Source organism: Homarus americanus, unplaced genomic scaffold (assembly GCF_018991925.1).
Source record: "Homarus americanus isolate GMGI-L3 unplaced genomic scaffold, GMGI_Hamer_2.0 scaffold49667, whole genome shotgun sequence".
NCBI lineage: Eukaryota > Metazoa > Arthropoda > Malacostraca > Decapoda > Nephropidae > Homarus > Homarus americanus.
The window spans coordinates 2,037,731-2,064,746 of record NW_024738608.1 but is presented as its reverse complement, the minus strand read 5'-3'; the positions used below and the strand labels follow the sequence as shown (position 1 = coordinate 2,064,746).

At 40.9% G+C, this 27,016-nt stretch overlaps 2 protein-coding genes across 4 annotated transcripts in view; one reads left to right on the top strand and one right to left on the bottom strand.

The window, feature by feature from the left end:
* Positions 1-6,106, top strand: part of LOC121874099 — a 59,267-nt gene extending 53,161 nt beyond the window's left edge. For 2 of the 3 annotated variants that reach the window (XM_042378019.1, XM_042378018.1), the window contains 3 exons: positions 1,774-1,890; positions 5,359-5,539; positions 5,746-6,106. In XM_042378019.1, the coding sequence (XP_042233953.1) occupies positions 1,774-1,890; positions 5,359-5,539; positions 5,746-5,930 (483 nt within the window). In that variant the 3' untranslated portion in view covers positions 5,931-6,106. Of the gene's footprint in view, positions 1-1,773; positions 1,891-2,623; positions 2,975-5,358; positions 5,540-5,745 lie in introns of those variants that run through there. The other variant, XM_042378020.1, reaches the window with a different exon arrangement.
* Positions 6,107-10,078: 3,972 nt separating this feature from the next.
* Positions 10,079-27,016, bottom strand: part of LOC121874128 — a 35,499-nt gene continuing 18,561 nt past the window's right edge. Inside the window, exons 5-16 of the mRNA XM_042378083.1 lie at positions 26,132-26,258; positions 25,360-25,518; positions 25,180-25,266; positions 24,295-24,366; positions 21,037-21,146; positions 20,426-20,530; positions 20,027-20,119; positions 18,552-18,660; positions 15,898-16,061; positions 13,548-13,724; positions 13,300-13,357; positions 10,079-11,751 (exon numbers count right to left, since the gene is read on the bottom strand). Of these exons, the coding sequence (XP_042234017.1) occupies positions 10,187-11,751; positions 13,300-13,357; positions 13,548-13,724; positions 15,898-16,061; positions 18,552-18,660; positions 20,027-20,119; positions 20,426-20,530; positions 21,037-21,146; positions 24,295-24,366; positions 25,180-25,266; positions 25,360-25,518; positions 26,132-26,258 (2,826 nt within the window). The 3' untranslated portion in view covers positions 10,079-10,186. The remainder of the gene's footprint in view (positions 11,752-13,299; positions 13,358-13,547; positions 13,725-15,897; positions 16,062-18,551; positions 18,661-20,026; positions 20,120-20,425; positions 20,531-21,036; positions 21,147-24,294; positions 24,367-25,179; positions 25,267-25,359; positions 25,519-26,131; positions 26,259-27,016) is intronic.

Below are 27,016 nucleotides of genomic sequence, written 5' to 3'. Positions count from 1 at the left end.
TACTGAAATATTGTTGAATAATTACGCCTACTCGTTTCTGCCTAACCTGGAATAATAAGACAATGCAGAGTGAAGCGAAGCTAAGATTAATAGAGTTATGAACTTTGTGTTATGTCAGTATGTTTAATAAATTGTAATCAAGATAAAATTGTGTGAGACTAACTAATTATGTATCAGATGAATCACCTTGTAATATTATGAACGCCTTCTCCTCTGCAGGTTTTGACCACATCAATAAATATTTAATGCGTCAAAAGACGGGTTTCAATCATTCCCTTCGACTTGCCCGTAACCTGAACGTCCTTAACTAAAGCGTTTACAATATATATATATATATATATATATATATATATATATATATATATATATATATATATATATATATATATATATATATATATATATATATATATTTAACTCTTCTCAACAAATGCAAGGATGAATTATACGACTTACCCTTTGAGCAACCGTGTCCACACTGATACGGCATGCCTCCCTACACACGACGTCAGGTCGGTCATTCCTATGTCCTTTGGTTCTTCATTTCATAACTCCAGTGTGTGGTGTGCCTTCCCTTACGTCCAATGGTTAAACGAGATTTTTTACGGTTTGCAATAAAATGCAATATTACAGTATATTAATATAGATTTTTCTTCATGTATTGATACTATGATACTATGACTAGTTACCAAGATACAGAGCACGATGAACATAACATATTTAACTCTTCTCAACAAATGCAGGGATGTTGCCCCGTGAGTTACCGTGGGCCTCCATGTGCCCAGGTGGGATGGTCAAAGTATTACACTATAAGTGTGTCAAATGAGGAGTGACTGATCTACATGTAATTTAAGGTTTTTGAAATATGTAGTTAAATTAAACACGATTTTTCATATAGTTATGCGAATGATGGGAAATAAAAGATATAGATGGGGTTTGGTGGGATCATCGTGGTCTGGCCACAAGCGCTGTAAACGACATGTGGATTCACTGGGTGGTTTGGAAGTGTTTATTTCCATTCATACTTTCGTAACTACAACCTATGGTAATTTTTTCTTCGTGTTCATATATAATGAAGATAATGCAGAGTATAAAATGCCATATACAATATTTATACATAATGTCATCTATACAGCCGTACTATGACTGTGATGTTCGTGCGTGTGTTGCCTGTGATAGTTTGAGTGGGCCTCAGTCCAGAAAGGACACTGTGCTAACCTCCAGCACCGACCCAGGTGGGCTTGAGAATATGGTTTCCGAGTGTACTTATGGTATTCATTGTTGTGGCTGGTTGGCTGTATTTAGTGTTTTATGTATTTTTGTTCTTGAATCGTGTATTGATTTAGTTGTCAGTGATATTGACAACCTTAAAGTAATATAGTATGTTCATGTGATTAGCTTTATGTCTTTGTTATTAGTGGTAAGCACTTGTAAATATAGTTATACTTTTTATTTAAGTTTCTTTACTCCAATTATCAAGTATTCATTTATTAAAAGGGGCTGCATTCAATTCATACATTACAGTGTAGTCGGAGTTGTTCTCGATACAAATTTAAGAACCATATATCGTAATTCACTTTAAATACATTCACTTTTTGCTTGTTACGAGCCTTACCCCATTGACACGTAACACTTTCACCTAGTAGATGATATATTATTCACAAATTTTATTGAACAGTTGATATTGTCAGTGATCCTGTAGCTGATGTTGTAGACCTTAGATTAGATGTCTGTACAGGAACCCTGAAGTAAGTTTTCTAACTTCCTAAACAGGTATATGTGTTTGACCCCTCCATCACCCAAGACACGCACACTATCAACATCCACGTCTTGGATGTGGGCGTTGCTGATTATACCGGCACTATGTTAATTGGTTGGCGATTTTACCCAGTAAGTGCTAGAGTGCTGTATAAGTTTACTCCTAATATTGTAAATTTTCAGTGACAAACTTGTAAACAAATATTTACTCTTACATACAACACTTGAGACAAGGTGCTACTCCACCAGGACTCATGGCAAAAAGTGAGATAGTCAAGGAGTTCCACAGAGTTGGTAGAGTTGGGAGAACAGTACAAGAAACAAAAAACATCAAGTATTGGTAAAAAAAGATTCACTTCGGGTCACTGAATATCTCTGCATCCCTATGACCGATTTACTTCAGATTTGTCAATCATTCCTTACACTCCTTGGTCATTAGATATACGTTTGGATACACAGCACTTTCATCATCATTTATTTCCGGACTTTTTTTTTTTAAAGAAAATATGTCTTTAGTTTGTCTACATTCCTTTTTAATTTCCTTGTGAGGTTTTATACAGTATAAGGATTACTTCTGATAAATTGTCTTCTATAGGCAATAGGCAGCTATCAAAACAGGGAGGAACTACTGCCTGGAAAGATATTGGAAGCATAATGTGTTGTCTAATGGTAGACCCTGCTGCCATATGGCATCATGAAAATTGTGACCCCAAGTCCCATGTTGCTGATATGACTTTCTGCCTCATTTACACACAATTGCAGGGTCTCAGTTGTTTATCTTACTTTGACAACACAACATATTTATCTTTTTTTCACTCTTGATCTGTTTTATTTTTTCTATTCTCTTATTCTCCAATAACACCAGTTAACACCAATATTAAAGAGGGGCCTTCTCAGATGGGTCCCGCTGGTCGGGAAGATTGTGGAACCCAGGGCCGACCTGACCATCATCAAACTACTGTGGCCTCAACTGACGTCACCACGGTTACTGGAGAATCGGCTCTTTTCACACTTCATTTTTCTAACATTCGCAGCCTGAGATCCAATTTTTCTTCTGTGGAGCACCATTTATTAACAACCTCTTCCCCCGATTTCTTTCTATCTGAACTTCAACTGATCAAAACAGCTTTACCCAAACCTTTTCGAGTCTCCAACTACAACCTTTATACAGAGCACCTCTTTAGGTTCTGAGGGAGGTGTATGTACCTACTGCAACACACATACTGTACACCTATAGCTCGACTCAAGGATCTTGAATCTTCTCTTTATGATGTCATCTGGCTTAAAATATATCTACCAACTATGACGATTTTTCTTTGTTTCCTATATTGTTCTCCCAACTCTACCAACTATTTGGAACTCTTTGACTATCTCACTTCTTGCCATGCGTCGTTGCTATCCACACACCCTAACACCAAGATCTTCTACCTAAGGGATTTCAATGTAAAACACGGAGTGGCTTGGCTCTGAAAGGGATGACCCCGGTGGAGTTGAGCAACTTTCCTTTTCTTTATTTAATGATCTGGAACAAATAATTAAACACCCTACAAATGTTCTAGATCAACACAGTGCATCCCAGAGTGCTAAGAGTGTTGTGCAACGAGCTTGCTGAGCCCCTGAAGGTTCTGTTCTGTACAGTAAATGCCTGGATGAGCAAAAGGTCTCCAGTGATTGGAAAATGGCTTATGTGAGTCCTATCTTCAAGAAAGGCGACTATCACTCCACGAATAACTGTAGACCAGTGAGCATAACCAGCATAGTATGTAGAGTACTTGAGAACATTATAAGAGATGTCATGAAGGAATATCTACTACGAAACAACTACCTTGTAAAGGATTGCTAACACAGTTTTATGCCGCGGCGCTCCGGCTTAACACAATTACTCAAGGTACTGGCTATTTGGACCCAAATTCTGGAACAGGGTGGTAATATCGACAGCATTTACGTAGATTTTACCAAGGCTTTCGACAGTGTACCCCATGAAAGGCTGAAAATTAAACTGGAAGGGTACGGGATTCGGGGAAATGTTCTAGCGTGGGCCAGAGACTTTCTCCATAACCGCAAGCAGTGTGTTGATTAATGGCACGAAATCATCATGTGTACCTGTAACAAGCGGGGTACCACAGGGTAGAGTTTAGGGCCCACTGTTGTTTGTTTGCTTCATAAATAACATGCCAGAAGCTATACACTGCGGATGACGCCAAGTTAATTCGGGAAATTAAGAACCAAATAGACTGTGAAGAGCTGCAGAAGGATCTCTGTGAGCTTCACAGTGGTTGAAGAAATGGCTGCTAATATTCAATGTCACAAAGTGTAAGAGGATGCACCTGGGACGTACCAACAGTAAGGAGACATATCATATGTCACAACGGGATGAAGAAACTGCATTACTAGAGACTGAATACGAAAAGGACATCAGTGTGGATGTTGACAATGAACTGAAATTCTCGGGCCAATGTGAGAAGGTAAATGAGGCAACTAAATTATTAAGTCTTATAAGAAGGTCGTTCAGATATCTAGACGGTCCGTCCCTCGTAACGATCTTCAAGAGCAAGGTGTTTGCCCGCCTGGAATACTGTCACCCATCTGGTCCCTGAGATATGCTAGGGCCTGCAATTGCCTAGTTTATATACCTTACTTCAGATAGGCAAGCGAGGGACCTAATTGAGGTGTATAAACATCTCAAAGGGCACTACTCAGTTTAGTGTTCCTACCTGGAGCTGGCGGATGCTTGCCCCACAAGGGGTCACAGCTCAAGGTTAAAGAAGCTGCAAGTCCAGAAAACTATGAGGGCTAACTTTTTCGGAGTGAGAGTTGTGAACTCTTGGAACAATCTACCAGAAAGTGTTGTGACGGCACCGAGTGTGAGCTCTTTCAAGACCAGACTTGACCAGCAATGGAGCAGTTTCAGATACTTTCAGAAGCCAGTACATGTCCAGTACTTGCCAACAGTGCGTAACAGATGTGACTGATCGCCCAAGTGGCTTACGAGTCGATTAGTGGTGAAGAGTATAAAAGTAAAGTAACAAAAAATATTTAATTTTCTCACATTTTTTATAATTTAATTTCTAATATCCAATCTCTACTATACTCATTACTGGGACATGTTCTTATCCACAGTCTTCATCTGAGTTGACCATAGTTTATGTTACTGTGAACTGTTTTAAGCCATAAATTTATACTTCTCATTCTATTTCTGATGCTTCCAACCCATATAGTCATATTTCCAATACAGTACTTTCAACCTACTAGGTCCAATTTCTGATATTTCCTCCCCATTCATACATTTGCATTAAAATCATACATTATATCTAAATATTCTTTGAACTTTACAGCTTCCTTTGCATTTTTTATGCCTTCATAAAACTTTTCTCAAACAATATTCTCTCTATCAAATGTTGGTGCATAAACCTGAGTTATTGCCAGGTCCATGAGTTTAACATTGAAATTACCTTCACCCCCAAGAAAACTGTCTTACACTGTTCTAATAATAATGTCTCTTGCAGTATCATAATCATACTAGAATAGATATCACATTATGTTCATGTCATATGCTAACCTTTCTCTTGTAGCTCCTGATCCTCCTCCATTATACGGTAGGTAGACCGGTATGAGAACCTCCTCCTTTCACTGGCACTTGAGAATTCTGTCGTGGATTATCTTAAGATTGACATAGATGGCTCAGAACTTCGCTTCCTTAGGGACATCTTCACTACCACGCCCTACCTGCCAAAGAAGATAAAGCAGTTGGGTATGGTGATTCATCCCGGCAAGTACAGTGGTTAGTATTTACATCTTTTGATAAATTTAACCCATAACCATTAATCATATTTTCCGTTTTGGGTCTTTTGTGATGAATAGCATTTAATGTTCAATTGATTATGAAGAATATGGAAAGAATAAATTTGGCAAAGACTTGTATTTCATACAAGCATTCTCTCTCTTTCCTATAAAGTAAAAATAAATAAATTCACCTTGTATTGGCAGGAGAGAGTATTAGAGCACTGGACATGTTCCAAGACCTCTGGAAGTACTTCAAGCTGTTGGAGTGTTACGGCTTCTCACTGATCTTCTCCAACCTAAACGATGTGCCATCTGAACAGTACACCTGGGAGGGCCAGCGACAGTCCAGGAGTTATGAGCTTGTATGGGTGCATAACCGCTATTACTGAGGAGTAAGAATCTTATTATTGTAGTTAAGAGGTAATCTCTGTATGAAACACTTGTAAGTGAAGGCAGTTAAGACTTTTGTGACTTGAAATTAACATTATATATACTGTATATTAACATCTATGAAAGAAAAAGTGTTAGGGTAAAAAAAAATGTGATTAAACTGAGAAGAAAATAGTTTTGGACTAAAAAACTGACATGAAATCCCCTCAGAAAAATATGAACTGCAGGTCAGTGCTGTATTGCATAATGAAACTGACTCAAGTCAAGGAAAGGTGTTCACTTACATACTGTGCATACTTATTTCACCGCTACTCAGCTTACTATTCGATCAGGTGGCTGGTCTGTTCTCGGTTGCAGTTGTAAAGCATTTTTAGTAATGAATTTGCGCTTTATAGCCCTCTATACAGTACCTAACCTTGACAGAACCTGCGTTGTTCAGGGGGTTATGTATTTATGTTCTTGAGGCAAGGTTTCTCGATTGCATCAGTGCAAATACCGCATAAACAGCTACTCGCCCAGTCAATTTAAGGACACGAGGCAAGCTATGAGTCTGATCTGGTGATTAAGGAGTTGATAGGTGCCAGGGATGAACTTCCGGTAGTTTATTTAGCTTACTCTTTTTATAAACTTGGGAACTGCACAACAATCTTTAAATATTTATTTTCCTAATTTACCTAATGGCCACTCATTAGAGGCAGCCATTCCTAGGGAACAAGGCCAGTGAAAGACAACAAAACTCCTGAAGAATGTAAGGAGGGAATCCAGGCAACTTTATTATTCCCTTCAGCAATAGAATGGAATTTCGTACTTGTTCCCACTTTTTTGATCTACAGGTCAAATGTTAAGTGACCTGGAGGTAGGTGGTTCTGGGGATGGGAGATTTTTAATCCGGGTTTGAGATATGAAAATCTGGGTAATTTTCCAGAAATTCCGAGAAAAGTTTCCAGTGCCCGGAAAATTCCGGGGATGGGATATATTTTTCAGGGTTCGAGAGGTCATGGAATGCACAGCAATTTCCTTAACTTCTGAGAATATTTTTCCGTTGCCCGGAAAATTCCAGGGATGAGGGATTTTTCCAGCATTGAGAGATGAAATAATGCATCATTCTGGAACTTCTGAGAAAATTTTTCCATTACCCGGAAACTTCTGGGGATGAGGGATTTTTTCCGACTTTGAGAGAGTTATCTCGTTACCCAGAAATCTTTTAGCCCCAGAAGTGCTCTGCACCAATTATTCCAACTAGCAGAGATATCACTACAGCCATTTAGGGATAAAATAAGGAGTTAATGCAATAAAAATATTAAAATAGATGTGACTCCGTCTTAACGACAGGTGAGGAAAATGAAACCAAGAGGTGGTAACAACTTAGTAGCTGGCAGGGAAATAAGTTTGTCTGATACAAAAGTACGATTCACCTGTTTACGAAATGAATTGTAACAAAAAAAAAAACTTATTTTACTGTAACAGTATAACACAGTAATGGGGAGAACATAATATCTATACCTTTACCAAGTGTGTATCTGTTGGGTGACTGTTACCGTTGTATAACAACTACTTGTGAAGCTGTCATATATGTAACAACCTTCCTTGGTTGTCACCACTTGTAACAATCACTTGTGAAGCATGTCACCTTATATTCTAGATGTACTAAAACATAGATCAGTCTATTGGATTTCCTGGAATGAAATCCAATACGGTCTTTCTTCATTTATTATAAAAGGTTTCTATGTACACTTTCGAAAAGGATTATCACGGTAACTTAATCACTGTACCTATGAGTGTTAAATGAGGATGGAGGCTATCTTATAGTAGCTCTTCTAAATACGTCCAATTGATGCGAGTGATCTTGAGTAGAAACCGCTCGAGGGAGAATGGAATATATCCGACGTCCTCCCTCGAGGAAAGACGGAGTCCATCCACGATGGTTCTAAATAACGTTTTCCTCTAGTGAGTGATGTCAATCTACTGCCACAATAGGTGGCCAAGGAGCCGGATACTTATTCCTGAGTTCAGCACGAAGTGACGTGACTTCCTGTGGACACATCCTATCACGTGCTCTGAACATAAACCTCATAGCTAGTGGAAAGTTACAAGGGGGATAGTTTTACAAGTCTAATGTAATTAACCCACATTTATATAAATACTTCTGCCAATAAGACAGGGGCTAATACAGGGTCTCTTCAAGTTACTTTAGTTAGTTCAGGGTTCACCCCAGGACACCTGTTGACTGGCTGGCAACCTAAGCAACCCCCTAGATCACTGTTGAGAGCATCAACCACAGCTAAGGGTGAGTAGGGAGTGATATTTTTTAATAATTTACGTTGATAGAATAGGAGTGCCCTTGCCTCAATAATGTAAGCCTGGAAGATTGTGTATTCATACATAAAATTTTACTCAATAAAATACTTTTAGAGCATCAACCCCTGAACAAAGCAGGATTCAATATACCCTGTAAATATAGTCAAGGTGACGAAATATAAATTATTCAGTAACAAGATATGCAGTACTTGTTAGAACTATACTTTGAGAAATCTTGGGGTATAGTAACTTATTCTTTTATCCATCACACTTTTGTTCGTTTTCCCACACCCTCTATTTTGCCCATACCATCTACATCTAAATACAGAATTCGCATATTTGGATAGAATATGATAAATATAATATGCAAGAATTAACATTTCAAATACTTTTACCCTCTTCACCACCGATAGGCTCGTTAAGTCTCTCGGGAGTGGAGGGGGTCTGTCACATCTGTTTTGCATTGCTGGCAAGTACTTGGCATGCACTGGCTCCTCAATGTATCTGAGCCCGTTCTAGTGTTCAAGTCTGGTCTTGAAAAGCTCACACTTGTTTGTCACAATACTCCAGCAGTGTTCCAAGAGTTCACAATTCTCACACCAAAAAAGCGTGCCCTCAATTTTTTAGACTTGTGGCTTTTTCAACCTTGATTTGTTACTCCTTGTGGGGCAGGTGTCTGCCAGCTCCTAGTATCGACACTCGATTAGTGCCCTCCGAGATGTTTATACACCTATATTAGGTCACCCCTTGACCGTCTAATATAAGCTTGGCAGTTGCAGGCGTTCTAATCTCTGGGTAACAGGTTCCATAGAGCAAACACCTGTCTGGTGGCCGCCCTCAGGACATTCTCAATCAACTAACAATGTATAGCATATCTCGGGGACCAGATGGGCTATTGCATATCTTTAAAGCCTAAATAATGCAATATACCAGATTAGACTCAAAAGCTTCATCTTCGAAGAAGACTTTACCTTGAACAATTTATTGCCAAAGCCCTTTCTATTTATTTTGATTTTAGGGCATCTTCACTTTATACATTTCCATCTAACATTTTTACAAACATCTTAGGGGAATTGTGAAGCTGCTAATTTGCCCTGCCATGGTTTCAGCCCATAGTAGTACTGTAGGTGGTTAAAAAATATGCTAGTACATGATGGTAAAGTAGTAATAGTGGCTTTATTAGCGTAGTACTGCATGTAGTTGGATTAGTAGTTTTGCTCAAGTATTAGAATTCGATACTGTACAAGTTTCATAGTCGAGTTCATTATTTTTATTTTTTACAGTTCATATGTTTTTGTTTAGGCGATTGCTTTTAGAGACTCCAATGCATTTACTTTTGTTTATGCGAGTTCCTCAAATTCTATTCATTTCATTTTTTAACTTATTATTATGCATTTCTCCTGTAATGGGCAAATTTATATCCCAGGTATAAACTGGCCCTAGCCAGATACCACCCTGGGGGGGGGGGGGGTAAATCTGGCATGGGTTGTTTTACACTTGGGCAAGAATACAAGGCCTTTAGGGTTGCTTACCGGATGATTACTTCAAAAGAAAGTACTACACTTCCAGATTATTAAATTAATTCGGTATTACATATCAATATTACTTTTAGTCACTTTAGTATAGGTGACTAGTTACTACAGTATATATATATAAAGTTAAAATATTAACATACACGCGTTGCCAATTAAATTTTAAAGGCACTTTAGAAAAGGAATGCTCCTCTACTTATGCTTACTATGACACCTGTTATGCCTATGACATGGAATCTAATGACTGCTATTAGTTTTCTAAATACAAATCCTTTACTTCCATTAAATACAACAATTAGGTTTACTTTCAAAATACATTTATAAAAATACTTTATTTATATTAATGCTCTTAACAGATAGTTCACAGAAAGATACAACTTAAATATAAAACAAGAGAACATTTAAAATCCTGTCCCAGCGGCTTACTAGGTGAAACGCTTCTTCAGGTACCCAACAATACCATGCAAGGAGGCTGCATCTTTATCATGGGAATCCGTTTCTGTATCTTCGTAGCCAGCAGTATGGTGGTGGTGGTGGTGGTGTAGGCTGTCAGTCCCGTCGCCCGGCTTGCCGTCATAGTCAGTCCCGTAGCCCGGCTTGCCGTCATAGTCAGTCCCGTAGCCCGGCTTGCCGTCATAGTCAGTCCCGTAGCCCGGCTTGCCGTCATAGTCAGTCCCGTAGCCCGGCTTGCCGTCATAGTCAGTCCCGTAGCCCGGCGTGCCGTCATAGTCAGTCCCGTAGCCCGGCGTGCCGTCATAGTCAGTCCCGTAGCCCGGCGTGCCGTCATAGTCAGTCTCTTGATATTCAATATTCTTGTAGTCAGCATCGTAATCATCCTCATAGTCGCCATCCTTATAATATGTACCATACTTATAGTCAGACTCATAGTAGTTGCCATCCATATAATATTTACCATAATTTTCGTAGTAGTCGCCACCATCGTAATATTTACCACCCTGGTAGTCAGAGTCCTTGCCATAGCCTCCGTCCTTGCCATAGCCTCCGTCCTTGCCATAGCCTCCGTCCTTGCCATAGCCTCCGTCCTTGCCATAGCCTCCGTCCTTGCCATAGCCTCCGTCCTTGCCATAGCCTCCGTCCTTGCCATAGCCTCCGTCCTTGCCATAGCCTCCGTCCTTGCCATAGCCTCCGTCCTTGCCATAGCCTCCGTCCTTGCCATAGCCTCCGTCCTTGCCATAGCCTCCATCCTTGCCATAGCCTCCATCCTTGTAGCCGCCCTTGTAATCAGATTCGTATTGATCATCATCAGAGTCATAGTACTCTTCACCATCCTTGTAGCCAGCTTTGTATTCATATGCCTTGGACTCGTACCCTGAAGTATGGTAGCCATCCTGCTTGTGCAGGTCTGCATGGTCGTAGCCCTTATGATAGCTCTCAGATTGGTAGTCTCCCTTATATGCGGTGTATTTCCCATCGTCCGTGTAACGTGATGGGTATCCGTCACCTTTGTTTACACTTACTGGAGGGTACCTGCCTGGATGAGGGCGGTAGTCATCGTCAGTATAACCAACTCCAGAAGGTTTTTCTTTCGTCTCGAAACTAGAGGGACGATGAAGGTCGACGTGCTGGACTTCTTCAGTAGGTTCTGGTTTGCGTTTGTTATTAACAACGCCAGTAAGGTAAGGGTCTGAATATGCTACATATCCACTACCAATGATAGGTGCAAAAGTTTGTCCAGTGACATCAAAGCCAGAAGGTGCGCTTCCGCCATAGCCAGCAGCGGGTGCGCTTCCGCCATAGCCAGCAGCGGGTGCGCTTCCGCCATAGCCAGCAGCGGGTGCGCTTCCGCCATAGCCAGCAGCGGGTGCGCTTCCGCCATAGCCAGACGAATCGTAAGTGCTACTCGTAAGAGAAGTGTATCCTTGGAATGTAGTTGAACCGATAGTGGTCAAGATGAATTGCAGGTAGAAACCGGTATCCACAAAGGCAGTGGGCAGTCCATAATCACAGCCGACACTCCAGGACACCAAGCCTGTGAGGAGGACGACATGTTTAGAGTTACGCTGTATATGCAACTGATAAACACATCCATTTAAGAACTGGTTTCACCCTTGCATGAATGGGAAAGGAAACTTCCATTGTGGTTTCAGAAGATATACGCAATCTTCAAACAATAGTTTTAGCACCAAGTTTACAATATTGGGAGGACTATACCTGTACTAAAATTTCAATTTACGTAGCAGCTATGCCCTGCCCCGAATGTTTGAGAATGAATGATTAGCAGTGGGGGTGTAGAGCACCTAGGAAGTCAAGTCAATTATTGGTCACCAGTTCGACCCCCAGATGAAACCATGTCGCTCAATACTTCATAACCCCCTTTCATTCAGATATTTCCATTATTAAACAGGCTATTACACTTCCATTTTCGTCCAATTGACATGCAAGATTTGCTTCATCTCCAGAAATAGACTCGTTTACACTGCATGTTCATCTCCAACCTCAAATCCTAACAAATATGGTGAAACTCTTCTGGACAACAGGCTACTCAATAGGGAAAGTTGCAGTAGTTTCTCACTTTAGTCCAGGAAAAAGCAGCATTTATGGAGGCAGTGCCGACTATCAAAAGTGAACAGGACCAGTGTGTATTTAAGAAGCTAGTGCAGTAGCAGCTCTAGAATGCTGTTACATACAGTGGCTGCGGCTCGAGATGCCAATTTTTGAATTATTGAACATTCCATTGCTGTAAATGACGTAATACGGGGTATTCCCCAATTTTCTCCCAAAGATAAACTTCAACTTTATTCCAGAAGATACCATTACTGCTACACAATGGTTACCATTCTGGTGAAGCGATGCACCATATGATAGGTTTATTTTGTTATACGAGAAATGGAATCAAATGCCAGTTTAGTAATATTCAGGTAAATAATTAAACAATTAATATTCACAAGTCCTTATTGCTTACCAATTATACTAGGTTAAAGACAAGTTAAGAAATATTTTATTTAAAATCGAGAGGTTTTTAAAGTATTAGTTTCATATGACCCGTCATAGTAAAGCTTGACCCCAATTATATTTCCAGCTTGCTGGAGGATATCCAAATGTACGCGAGTTCAACAAAAATGAGCTGAAGGTTGGAGGAAAAAATGCATTAGCATGATAGCCCCTCAAGATTTTCACTGCACTAATTTCCTCCTACAGGGCACTAGCTTTCAGATAACTGAACAGTTGACTTGCGAGAATATGCATAATTTTTTTTCCGAAAGTATCGATTGACCAAAAGATTAATTTCACTATCAAGGATGGCCGGGATGGGAGGCGAGACATTTGTCAAGTTAGTCAAATTATAGTATAGGAATATTCAATGACTTACACGCACATCTGCCCTTTTTTGCTTACATACACTGTATACCAATTCAATAGAGAAGGTAGAATATTTGGTTGCACTCGGTACTATACCGTACTAGCCAAGGTAGGAGCACGTTTAATATGCGTCACTGGCTCACCAGATAGCATTAAAGTTGCCCCATGAAGCGAATATATGCCACAGTATACAATACCCAATAACACAAAACCTTACCATGCAGTACAAATCTCCCTCCTGAGGCACGACACACAAGGCCACTTCCTCCGTCTCCCTGTAAGTTTAGAAATAATACTAGAGATGAACAAACCTGTAAACACCGTCATACTACATGTAATTTACTGTATTGTATTTGGTTATGGCAAAGTTAGAAACTATAATTCGTGAAAACTAAATTTTGTTGGGGGAAGGGGGTTTCAAATTTAAACAGTATGGAGCAATCCCACGAACCACAAAATACATACATGACAGGTATCAGACTGTAGTATGCCCTTGCAACAGATAAATCCTTGCAAGAGCTTGAAGAAAGAGCCAAGGGTCTTCGACTCTCTAAACTGTCTCTCACACTTAGTACGGTCGATGATCACGAAGCGGGAGTCTCTCAAGACGGGGCTGAAGTTCTTGTACCGCTCCCAGCCTCCCTATTGGTGTCCAGTTAATCAGTTGTACTACAAGATTTTTTTTAACATGCAGCCAAACACTGAGCAGCTAAGGGATTTACAATATTTCAACAAACTCCTAAAATCCCCGGAATAACAAAATACACTGCTCCAAAAAGTAACTTACAATTTCCTATACCATGTTTTTAATCAGACTGGCTACAAAGGGGAACAAACCCTAATTGCTAGACAACATAACTAACAAGGAGGGTATGGTGGCAGAGTTGGAACACCTAGCCAGTCAGCACCAACCACCACAATGTTGTCCTCCAGATTTATCGGTTACTGTACTTTTTCAAATTAACAGCAGGCAAAAGCTAATATTACAAGGATGATTGTAACAAGAGGTATTCACTGGTATGACTCGCCAAGGTATAAGAACGCAGACACTGCCGAATATCAAACAAAGTGAACTATTTTGTGGACAAATATATATGTCCAAGACCTAAACCACTGGTTCTAGGGATACAAGACCATTGCACATGTACCGTGCTGGGGTTGACAAAGTTATGAAAAAAATCAGAAATTCATTAAGTGGGACAAATGACAAAACACGACCGGATGATGTATGCCAGGTGCAGGAGTCAAGCAGTCAGGTCAGAAGGACGGAGAAAGTTCTAGGTGGAGTTCAAGTTCTGTCAAGTCAAATCTAAAGGCTTTTTAACGTAATGCAAAATCGAAATCGTCACAGGTGGCATATTGGAGCCTAGGCTTGTAGACCGTTGTGCACTCCTCAGTACAAGGGTGTGTATGTAGTAGGCAGCTATCAAACGGAGGTACTACCGCCTGGGAAGATATTGGAAGGTTAATGTATTGTCTAATGGTAGACTGCTGCCATATGGCATCGCAAATATTGTGACCAAGTCCCAGGTTGCTGATCTGTCTTCCTGCCTCATTTACACAATTGCAAGGTCTCGATTGTTTCTCTTAACAACATACATACAGTATAGCGTTTCTCAATTGATTTTTTATTTTACTAATAAATTTTATTTACTATGAATTATTATTAATACATTTTCGCCCCCCCCCCCCTTTCCAGGCCCCATGTGGGTCAGTGACCTGTGCCCGGGTGGGTTTAATCCGTGTAGTAAAAAAAGGGGGAACTGAAGTTATCGGGTCGTGGGAAATCGAATTTAACAACAAAGCTCTTGGGTCCTCCAAGGCCTCATATATCTAGACGTTCCGCCCACCCACCCCCGTAAAGCTCTTCAAGAGCGAGGTACTTCCCATTTGGTCGCCATGATACGCTATTGTCAGTTGACCGAACACGTCCAAAGAAAAGCCACGGACTGGTGCCTCTGCCACGTCAGTTACCCAGAGATTAGAGCGCCTGCAACTGCCTAGCTTAAACTATGTACAGTACTACTGTATAGACGGGCAAGGGGGGCCGACCATTGAAGTTTACGAACAACCGAGGTCACTACAGTACTCAGTCGAGTGTCCATACATGGAGCTGGCGGATGCCAACCCCACTTGACAGCTCAAGATACTGGTAAAAGCCACAAGTTCAGAAAATTGGGAGTAAACTTTTTTTGGAGTTATAATTTTAAACTCTAGGAATAACCTTCCAGTGTCTAAGGTGATGGCACCTGATGCGAGCTCTTTCAATACCAATACTGGCGCAGGTACAGTAGCTAAAGCAACTATCTGTGCAAATGGGGGTTCATATGCGCTGAAATTTTACGTTTGACTAGTGACAACCCACGTATACCAAAATTTATCGTCCATATTCTCATTGTTTCCCACAAATTACGCACAGATAGTTGTTTTAGATACTGGACAGGTATATCCTAGAGCTAGTATTTGCTTACATGTGTAACAGAGGTGACCGACTGCCCAAGTGGGTAACGAGCCAATCAGTGGTAAGGAGGATATAACAAATGTAGAAGTGTACTGAAATTTAGTGATCAATGGTAGAACAGTCGAGACTAAACTTTTTATTTTAAGACTACTTGCAATATTTCTGGTGAAGGTTTAATGCAAATCCATATTTCTTTAGACTACCCAAGTTTCAAGAAGGTAAGTCCAACATTATTCGAAGGGAGAGAGGAAGTACACCATCCGTTTCCTTTGATATTTTATCCTGGTACAACTGCACTACATGCTCTTCAATGAAAAATTACACCACGAAATGGTTCTGCCTGACCTAACTCACTTTTGCTGGCTCAACAAAGCCCCAGGCAGGGACATAACACTCTTGTCGGTCGTGTGTCGATACTTCATTAGGGAAACACACTCTGGCCACGTTAGGTAGTGACAGCAGCTGGTACTCTACCCGTATCAATGAGATGTCTGCCTTCAAGGTGTTCCGCCTGTATTCTGAAAAAGACTAGGATTCAATTTCTACACGAGGTTTCAGATTTGTTTCATCATTGTACATCACACAATATTGTTCTTATACGAGTATTGTTCAGTATATATCGTGAAATCTTAAATCGTATCTACAGTACCAATTTACTAAAAAAAATCCTGTTAGGTCTGAGGAGTTGGATACAATAACTATTGTACTTTTGGTATATATACAGTAAATACTGTACACAAAACTTTGTATTGGATAGTTCCTTAGTGACAAGTACAGTACACTAAAAATTTAGCGATACTCTTGAAACTGGTTTTCAAAACCTCGCTCCACGTACCTATAGCAAGTTTGTTATTATAGGCCTGAAGCAGTATCTTAAAAACAGATTAAAGCAAATCTTAAGTAGCCTTTATTCTGGTGGATAGTGGGCTCTATTTTTTGGGGGGAAGGGGGTGCAAAGCTCCCTTGCTAATACTAGACATAACGCAGAAATTTTAAAATACATGCCAAAATAGCCTCTGCCCCCAGCACACATTTTACGAATTGCAACACAGGTCAACAAGGAATACCATGTACAGTACCACAAATTTATCAATACATTACACTGGTCCAGTTGATTAGGACAGTACATATGACATAACAGGTAGGAAACGAGGCATTCATCACCTACTGGCTGGACTCTCGGACCATCAAGTGGCCATGTGTCCGTCTAGTGGCCAATTTTGAAATTAAGCCAGGGCCGTCTCCGCCTTAGTGACATTCATTATTTTTATTCTCTGTAGCTTGTTTGGGCCAACAACGGTATCACACTGCTGCCTGGTATTACACAACGTTTCTAATTCCAAGTAGTGCATCTCAATATGTGGATGGTTGAAGCACAGGAGCTGGGTGGGATGCAGGAGCCCTGACCACCACCACATTGGCTGACATGTGCAGGCAAGATATCCAGCAAAACTGACCCAACTGCCATGTTTTCCTGTAATGAAGGGCCACTCCAGTACCTATATCCCATGAATCAGAGGATAGAGTGGGGTTCAAGAAATCTCTAAGTTAAAGGCCATTCTTCTCACTAAAAATTCTTGTTCTTAGGGGGTGATAATTTCCTCAAGGCCACAATAAACACTGAATTTTGCTGTAAAAACTGAAACCGCAGTAGGAAAACGCCAAGGGGAAAAAGCTGAAAAGACTTTCCAATCTAACACCAGCAATGGACTTCGAGCTATCAGTGAAAATAGAAAGCTAGTCTGCATCATGTGATACTTGCTTTAAAAAACTTCAGATGTAACCTCTGCTCCTGATAACCTTAGTCAGAAGTAGACAGGTGCACCTGAAGTAGGGGCTAAGGGGACACTACCAGAAACTTCACTGGACAAACTTATAGATAGATACACATTATTTAACCCCATACGAGCAGTACAGAGTCAGAAGGGCTAGGCAACCTATTAATAGCTAAACAAATTCCCCAACACGAACATTGAGCGAGCACTGTCTGGTAGCCTCTGGATGCCGTCCCAGCAATGAGCTATCACGCACTAGCATCTCATTTTCAATGGTATCTTTATAGCATCAATCAAGAGGCTTTAGATTAGGGAAGTCTTAAAAGCCCCCCAGAAGAATACCAGTATGGGGAATGGCATTTCAGGTCTTTAAGGAAGTCGGTGTTGCTAAGGAATAAGCCTCACATCCCTAGTCTACCCTTGACCCCACTTGCACCCTTTAGAAGCAGAGGAGGGTAGCAGGACCAGCTCCCGGAGAAGTGAGCCAACACCGAGAACAAATCCCGAGACCAAAAGCAGAACAAGAGTTTCCTATCAAAGATTAGCCCATAGAATCACGTTTTATCCATACAATCCTGTGTAGAGATGGGTCAGGATCTGGATGGAGGCCCCATAAATGACAAGTGCACTCACTTTGTGGTAAAAAATGGAACCCATGCCTTTCTGGCCACTGGGAGACTGCATCGAATGAAAACCAGAAAGTGGCACTGCCATCGACAGTCGTGTACAGAGAATTGAAACCTCAGGAGGCTATACTACATCGACTTCCATGCAAAACCACCGGTAAGTCAAGAGACTTAAGTACACCTTAAATTTTCACATTTGTACTGCAGCTCAGGTTCATCCGAGGACTCCATCTCATCATTAATGCTACCGAGAGTCCTGGACTGCAACAAGTAGAAGAGGGATATTGTGAAAAGTCTCAGGAGGGGGATGGGTCGTTTTCTGCCACAACCCTCGCCTTATGGAGAACAGCAGCTCTGGTTATATATACCAAGTAGAAATACTAGGATGCATTTTCCCCTTTATATTTTTAAATCTATTTCTTTACTACCGATCCTCACATTCGGTTCATGACAAACTACTATATTTTGTATAAACAATGGTAGCAAAAATAATCCATTAAAATTTTATTCCAACTTGATGCCTCATAGGTCACAATTATATAAATAATATCTCGACCATTACTATTTATCATCATGCAATCTTTGTACCTTGACATGAATAACACACCTGGGTGAGTAGTGATGCTGACAACAGTGACATCATAAGTGGGGTATTTCTCACTATCAGTGGACAGGTCATAGTCACCAACACGAACCAATATATCTCTGGCGGTCAGCTGTCAAAATAGATAAATATATAGGGTTAAGTACATGTATTGACAAAAACACTTAAAACACTTGATATTAATCTGCCAAGAATTGGCTAACGAGCCAATCAGTGGCGAAGAGGACAAGAAATAAACCTTTTCTTCGTTTCCCGCATTTGCCATTTTATTCTGGCTACCGACAGACGATCTTATTGAGCTTAGGGTAACCTCCCACAGCCAAAGGGTCAATATACTACAACAGTACATAATTTTTTTTCTTTAAGAACGTTAAATCCTCTTAACCAAGTGATGGGTATACAATATTCTTAAACTGACAAGTCTTTTACATTAATATTCAGACAAATTAATCCTTCCCCCCCACTATATTATGAATGGAATATATTTTAAGTTCTTATTCATGCAAACATTTAGCATGCAACTAAGCTAAAGAATAACCATTTTGCCAGTCCCACCAATTTTGAGGTAGTCTTGGCTACTACCAACAAAACGGTTTGTAAACCAACAAAATGGTTACATGCAAACTTGCGATTCAAGTACAGGGTAATGCTCAAGGTCTTGCAAGGTGGAGGTCAACGTGTTTTTTTTTTTTACGGGGGATTAGCCCACCCGGGCACAGGTCACTGACGCACATCGGGGCGAAAATGTAATAATAATAAAGAAATACAAAAATGAAAAAAAATCAAAAGTGGGAAATTATATACTGTACATATGTATGTTGCGTTGTCAATAGTAAGAGAAACAATTGAGACCCTGTAATTGAGGCAGAAAGTCAGATCAGCAACCTGGGACTTGGTCACAATTTTTGTGATGCCATATGGCAACAGGGTCTACCATTAGACAATACATTATGCTTCCAATTTCTTCCCAGGCGGTGCTGAAATTAAGAATGACGCCAAGTTTCCAACAAACCCAAGTGCATACATACAACGACCCATAGACTTTTTGCCAAGGAATTCGGTTGCCAGAAGGATGGGAACATTATACAAACCGGACCAAAATCATTTATATTTTTGATCAAGGTGTGACTGATCGATTGCCTTCACTCAGGGTTCCTAATGCTGTATGACCATTTGCTCCGAGGTGGATTGCGTTCTCATTAAATCTACGTCACACGGAATGTGATCCCTCGCACACCAAGGAGATTTTTTTTTTAAAGATCTATCTGGAATCTAGACCAAAACTAACACGTCTGACATGTTCAATAAAAAGACCTTCAACTCCATACACCCGGGCAAAAATTGCAGTTTAGATCAACTTTTTTCTTACCAAAATGACTTCGAAAGACTACAAATAGAAATAAACTACTGTATTTCAAAGATTACCAAGAAAACTTCATTAAATATTTTAAGTTTTTCAACAATTGCAATTAACTTACATGTTGGATGCAGTGGGCGACAGTGAGGACATGACGGTCTGCCACCACGACTCCTCCACACAGATACTCCTGCTTGATTGACAGGATAGCCACCTGTAACATAAGCGAAATTCAGTTGTATGATCATCTCTATCACACCCACCTACCCATTTAACTACAGTACTGTACTATAATAAATCATTGACAGCTAACGAGCCGATCAGTGGCAAAGAAGATAAAAGATTAATACAGTCCAGTATTAAGGAATTAGCTACGAGGAAAATTTATCAAACATCAACTGGTAAAAGTAACATTTGTAATCGCGTGCTTCTACAAACGAAGTATAAAGGACCGAGCTAAATATTCTGAAGCCTCTGCTCACAGCAACCGGAAACCATCCCACAGTTAGCAAGTACTCACATGCCATGGATACTCTCCCTCCTTGGCAGGGCTGGTATCACTGCTCAGTTTAGAGCGGGGAGCATTTAGTGGTGCTCCCAGTGATCTTCCACAATCAGTGTTCACCTGCAAGAATGAAGGAGATTTGGTTAGTATTGTTAATTGTACAGTCTCGTTCAAGATTCTTCTAACATACCTGGAGACAACTGGCAACTAAACGCCGTTTGTTTACTATAGTTCGCAGTAAAAATGGATGAATAAATGCAAGTGATCGGTAATTGGTTACTTAGTTCCCGTTGCTTAATTTACTGGTTGGGCTTTGTGGTCTCTTGTTGTATTATACTACGTACTATAGTAAACAAACGGCCTGGAGTTGCCAGCTGTCTCAAGTAGTGTTCGAAGAAACTTGTACGAGACTACAGGTACATTACAATTATTCGAGGTCAGTATGCCATCATTGCCTTCCTCTGAAGATTTAACAGAGGTTGCAATTAAAATTAAATTCGTTTCTAGGATTATTTTACTTCCAAAACACAAACTTATATCTTCAGACCTAGAGAATATTAAATGCTTTAATGAATACAAGAGCAGTTGTCAACCACCAAGTATGGTAGGAGTTTCTCGAGACCTACTGGGGAACTCTGGTGAGAAGCGGAGCCGCTGAAGGAGCGAGCCTTTGACGAAGCCGAAGTCTGGTTATTGCCGTCGAGGGTGGCTGATGGCGCAACTGTGAACACAGTCACTGAAACCACAATCAGTATCAGTAATCAAGTCGCAATATTCATAGTTTCTAATGCTTTTACAGAAATTCAACAAAACTGGTATTTTCGTACAGCACAACTTCTGATCCTGAACTAACAAACTACCGTTATAATGCCTATCTTCTGCAAAGTTTAAATTAAAGTTCGAAGTACTGTACATCTATTCTAAATGGATTTGTAATATTGTACCTGTACTGTATATCCCTTTATTAATTAAGCGTTTAGTTTTCCCTTACAAGATGTCAGAATTCTGCAGGCGAATAAACCAAGTACTCTACAGAGATGCGAGAGCAAAAAAGAATACCTAAACAAGAAAATTGTGGAAAATATAACAAAGTTTGAGGCAACTAAACACTATCTTTAATGCCTTATATACCTCAAAATTACAGAGTGGGATAAAAAGCTTTTAAATTCCACTGCAGAAAGAAGTGCATCACTCTAGTAAACATTGAAATCCGCAGTGACACGACTGTTCGAAACCAGTTTAATAAAAGATCAAGAGCACAGGTATAGATAGCATCTCGGCAGGGTTTGAAGACGATACCACTATATTAAAGACACCAATAACACCTAATCTCTCCATTTGTACCAATGTTATACCGGAAGAGTGTAAGTTCGCCAAAATAACATTATAAGAAAGGGAACAGTTTTTATGTTGGTAATCACAAGCCAGTATCCTGTCCACAGTTTCCAATGTTCTTTAAAGAACCGCATGTTCAGGTGGAACGATATCTCCGTGAATATAATATTTTGTACAGCTATCAATCAAGCTTTAGGGGGCTCACTCAACTGACACCAGCCCGATGCTTCACACTGACCATACAAGATCCCAAACAACTGCAAATTACATGCTGGACTAGCAAGTCTTTGGCACAGTTGATCATGATACTGTACAATAAAAATATGCTGCACCCTTGGCTTCGAAACCATCCGCATCGATCACTGCGACAGAAGTCGTGACGAGTGTTTTCAGATTTCTTGGTCCGGGTTATCATTGTAGAACCCCGTAAATGTGCAGAATAATCTTTGAGAGAGTACATGTACAGGGGTATACTAAACAAAAATCTGCAGGCTATCTGCACCGGGTCTGTCTACTGGTTTAAAAACAATCTTAACAGTACTGCAGAAAGATCTCCAAGAGCATCAAGAATAGTCGTGGAAATGGCTGCCAAGATTCAAGATCATGAAGTGCAAAAGGATGCACGTGGGTCACACCAATAGTAAGGAGGCATATCACGTATCGCAATAGGACGAAGAGACTGCATTGATTGAGACCGAATGTGAAAAGGACCTGGGTGTGTATGCCAACAATGAACTTAAAGTTCTCGGGCCATTGCGAGAAGGCGAGTCGGGCAACGAAACAAGCAAGTCTTATAAGAAGGTAGTTAAGACATCTGGATGGTCTGTCGCTTGTCACGATCTTCAAGAGTGAAGTAGTCTCGTTCAAGATTTTTCGAACACTGCTGGAGACAGCTGGCAACGAAAGGCCGTTTGTTTACTATACAGGGTAGTACGTAGTAAAAATTATGAATAAATGTAAAAGTGATAGGCGATTGGTTACTTCGTTTTACATTGCTTAATTTAATGGTAGGGCTTTGTTTCGTATTGTATTATATTATAAGACGTAATATAGTAAACGGCCTAGAGTTGCCAGCTGTCTCCAAGTGTTGGAAGAAACTTGATCGACACTACTTCCCCGTCTGGTCCCCGAGGTATGCTAGATTCAATTGACTGAAAATGTCCAAAGGAGGGCCACCAGACTTGTGCCTGGTCTACGGAACCTCAGTTACCCAGAAAGATTGGAGCGCCTGCAACTACCGAGCTTATACTACAGATGGGCGAGGAGCGACCTAATCGAAGAGTCAACATCTCGAGGGGGGCACTACTGTCGAGTGTCCAGATCTGGAGCTGGCCGACGTCGCCCCACAAGGGGTCACAGCTCAATGTTGAAGACAAGCTCTGAAAATAGAGTAATCTTTTTTGAAGCGAGAATTTTAAACTTTCAAAACATTCTGCCTGTGTGCTGTGACAGCACATTGCGAGTTCATTCGAGACCAGACATTACTGAAACTGGCACAGATACATTCTGGTGCCAGTACATGCCCAGTATTTGCCAACAGTGTTTAACAGAGGAGTTTCAATAGATTTGACCTTGGCAACAGACGTGACCAACTGCCCAAACAGCTAACAAGCCAATCGGTGACAGAGGATAAAAGTAAAGGATGGGTTAGGTATCAAGATCCCACCCATCATGTTCAACCATATTCTTCACCACAGATTAGCTTGTTTGCCACTTCGGCTGTCCGTCACGTCCGACATCCACTGTTGAGATACTGGGCATGCACTGGCTCCTGAATATATCAGAACTTGCACCAGTGTTGGTCAAGTCCGGCCTTGAATGAGCTCACGCTCGGTACCGTCACAACGCCCTGGCAGATTTTTTTTCCTGGAGTTCACAACTCGCTCCGGAAAAAAAAAATTGCCCTAGGTTTTCAAAACTTGTGGCTTCAACATTGAGCTGCGACCCCATGTGGAGGCGACATCCGCCAGTTCCAGGTTATGAACATTTGACCGAGTAGTGCCCCCAGAGGTTTATACTCTTCAATTAGGTTACCCCATGCCCATCTGTAATACAAGCTAGGTAGTTGCAGGCGCTCCATCTTTCTGGTTAACAGGTTCCGTAGAGCACGCACCAGTCTGGTGGCCCTCCTTTGGACATTTTCAATCAATTGAAAGTAGCATACCACGGGGACCAGACGGGTAAGCACCTCGCTCTTAGTGTGGAGGAGTGGACCATCCAGATAAACTAAACGACTTTCTTTCAAGACCAGTTTCTTTGCCTGGTTATACCAGAGATCTCCTTTGTTTAACCTACATTATGTCCAGTTTCTACCCAAGTAACTTCCCTGTTGAAGCGATACTCTTCCCCTGGTAGAGCATGCACAAGTCTTTTCTCCGTGATACAGTTGTAATGCTATAGTCACGTGGATGTATTAATGCACCGAGATGTGAAGACAAAATTCTGTTTAAACGATTTTAAGTTAGGAATTATGTAAAGGTCTAAATAGACAACTTAAATTTCTATATTTCTGAATCTACTAGAGGATAGCAGCAATGTCAATGACTCACCATTGGAAGTTACTGCAGATGCAGCCTGGACCCCAGCACCGTCACCTTCAATAGAGAGACTGTCACTGCCTGCTGGGGGGATGAATATAATTTGTTACACTGGGGGGGACAGAGCGACGATTCATTCATATGTTAGACCTCCCGCTATTAAATGTTGCGCTAGCATTATGCAACTGGTTATTGTACCACCGAACTGGTGGAGGTTCTCCATTGTCTGTTCCTCTTAACAGGTTATGTGGACGTTTAAGTCCAGAAAATATTGAACGTGACCCATAGCTAATTAGTTTAAGAGTAGAGTAGAGTACAGTACAGTACTATACCTGGGGAAGCTCCACCAGTTTGCCCGATTTAGTAGATTTTCCAAGTAATAGAAGAGTTCCCCCACCCGATAACTAAAATGGCCAAAATCAAAGAAACCTGCCGCAGCCAATTTGCAAACTTGCTTACCCTCGAGCTTACTCGATAGTTATGTAAAGGATATGTCCATTAGCGTTTAGAATAAAGTTAACATTGAATAATTAATTAGGATGTAAAGGACATTCTCTACTCAAAATTCTCAGATTTCCAAGTATCACCCAGATCAAGCTTAAGCGACTATTGTAGAATCATTGTCAATTAATAAAGCGAGATTAGAGCTTAAAACACTACAGTAATTAACGATATTGGCAGTTGAAACAAATCTCAATCACGTACGTCTCCATTTTCTCAAAATTAATAAAATTTTAAGGCATAGCTAATAAAAATTAAGTCTTTTGGGTTTGACCTATTTTATACCATTGTCAGCTTATTATTACGGTGTTAAGACCTTTACTGTCCAGTGTTCTAGGGGATACGTTTAAACCATGCTAATCTAAAAGTAGTTGGGCATTTCCCTTCAGAACTCACTTGTAGCATCTCGCCGGAGTCTCTTTTTAATGTCATTTGCTTCTGTCGTGATGAGGAGCGAGTCTACTAGCTCATTACCACGTTCACCTGTAACAAAAAAATGAAGATGAGCAAGTTATGAAGAAATTGTGACGGGCTTGCAAATAGATGTACAAAGTTCAATAGCTTCGAGTCGCTTACTGTCGTAGTGGTCAGGCAGGCCAAGCTTGTCCTCGTGGCCGGGGTCGTCAAAGCTCACGTGGGCGTCAGACGGGTTGAAGGACAGCCTGTATTTATACAACTCTGCGTCTGGTGCCTTGTTTTCCATCTGCATTCTGAAGTTGATGTTGATAATCACAGCTGTCGAGAAAAAGTAAATGGATGCGGTTTAAGTTACATAATTTTTTGCTTCTGTAGTTTAACGAGAATTCACTTATCGCTCAAACTAGTGCGGTTTATACAATTCCGTTCTAGGTGTACGCTCATTAGGAATGAAATACAAAATAGCATGCAACACAGAGCATGGAGTGCTTAAGCTTTAAGATCTACATTAGAAACATTCCACGAACAATAATAATTAGTGGTCATGGTAGCGCCAGATACAACATCAAAAGGAGGGTACATCAATAATTATGACCCTACTCGATACCAGAGGTCCTTTCAGCATTACCCACACCCACCACCTCCAAATGGTATCAAAGATTCCATAATAGTAAAAAACGTCACGAAAGCATCCATGAATTAAGAAGTTTGGATTTTTAACAATTGAAAGTGGGTCCCATAGGAATAACTGCCCCTCTGCCTGCAGGGACAGTGGATACAGCACACTGTATACTATGCCTACGTTACACAAGGATGTAACAGGGCCAGTACTGCACCCGACCGCCTTCCTTCACTTCCTATTTTCATTTACAGTTGGGTGAACTGGGAGCAATCGTGCTTTAAGTTTGTCCTCTACACTCTACAACCTCACCTTTATCATTCTCATCACGGTCTTCAGGGGAGCTTTTTCTGTCCTTGTAGGCGACGAGAGCGTTCACAAGTGTGTGGAGAGAGCAGCAGGCCCAGGCACGGGTGTCCCAAGTCTGGCCACACAGGTACTGCAACACATTCAGGAAGTTATTACTTAACGCAACATAACTACGGCAATGAGGGAAAACTTAGTTATGACGTCCACGCTAAATATTCTCGAGAAGGTAATTTTCTAACCGTTTCAGTGCAGATTGTGCGCGCTACATCATGATCAGTGGCGCTTTACCAGTGTTTATGGTTAGACCTGGAACACTTTTCAGACATTTTAATAATTTAGGTTGAAGAGTAAACACAACCGAATATACCAAACTAAAAAAATCTGAGGACTTCGCAGAGGAAGAGAATTTGTCACGGTTAAAACCACAATTTTTGATCATCTCGGGTCACAAGATACAGGCGCCCCAATGAATACTGGAGTAGGAAATTTGGAATCGGATGACACGTTAGGGATTATTGTTAGTGGTGCCAATATTACTTAGATTAACGAATTTTCTAATTTTTTCTCTAACTGCTAAGATTAGACTTGCCTGAAGATTAACCATCCTATCGTTACCCGAGTGGATTAGGTTAGGCGATTTGATCTTCCAGGCGAAACCAGCTGGGGGCGTCCCCTCTTCCAGGCGAAACCAGCTGGGGGCGTCCCCTCTTCCAGGCGAAACCAGCTGGGGGCGTCCCCTCTTCCAGGCGAAACCAGCTGGGGGCGTCCCCTCTTCCAGGCGAAACCAGCTGGGGGCGTCCCCTCTTCCAGGCGAAACCAGCTGGGGGCGTCCCCTCTTCCAGGCGAAACCAGCTGGGGGCGTCCCCTCTTCCAGGCGAAACCAGCTGG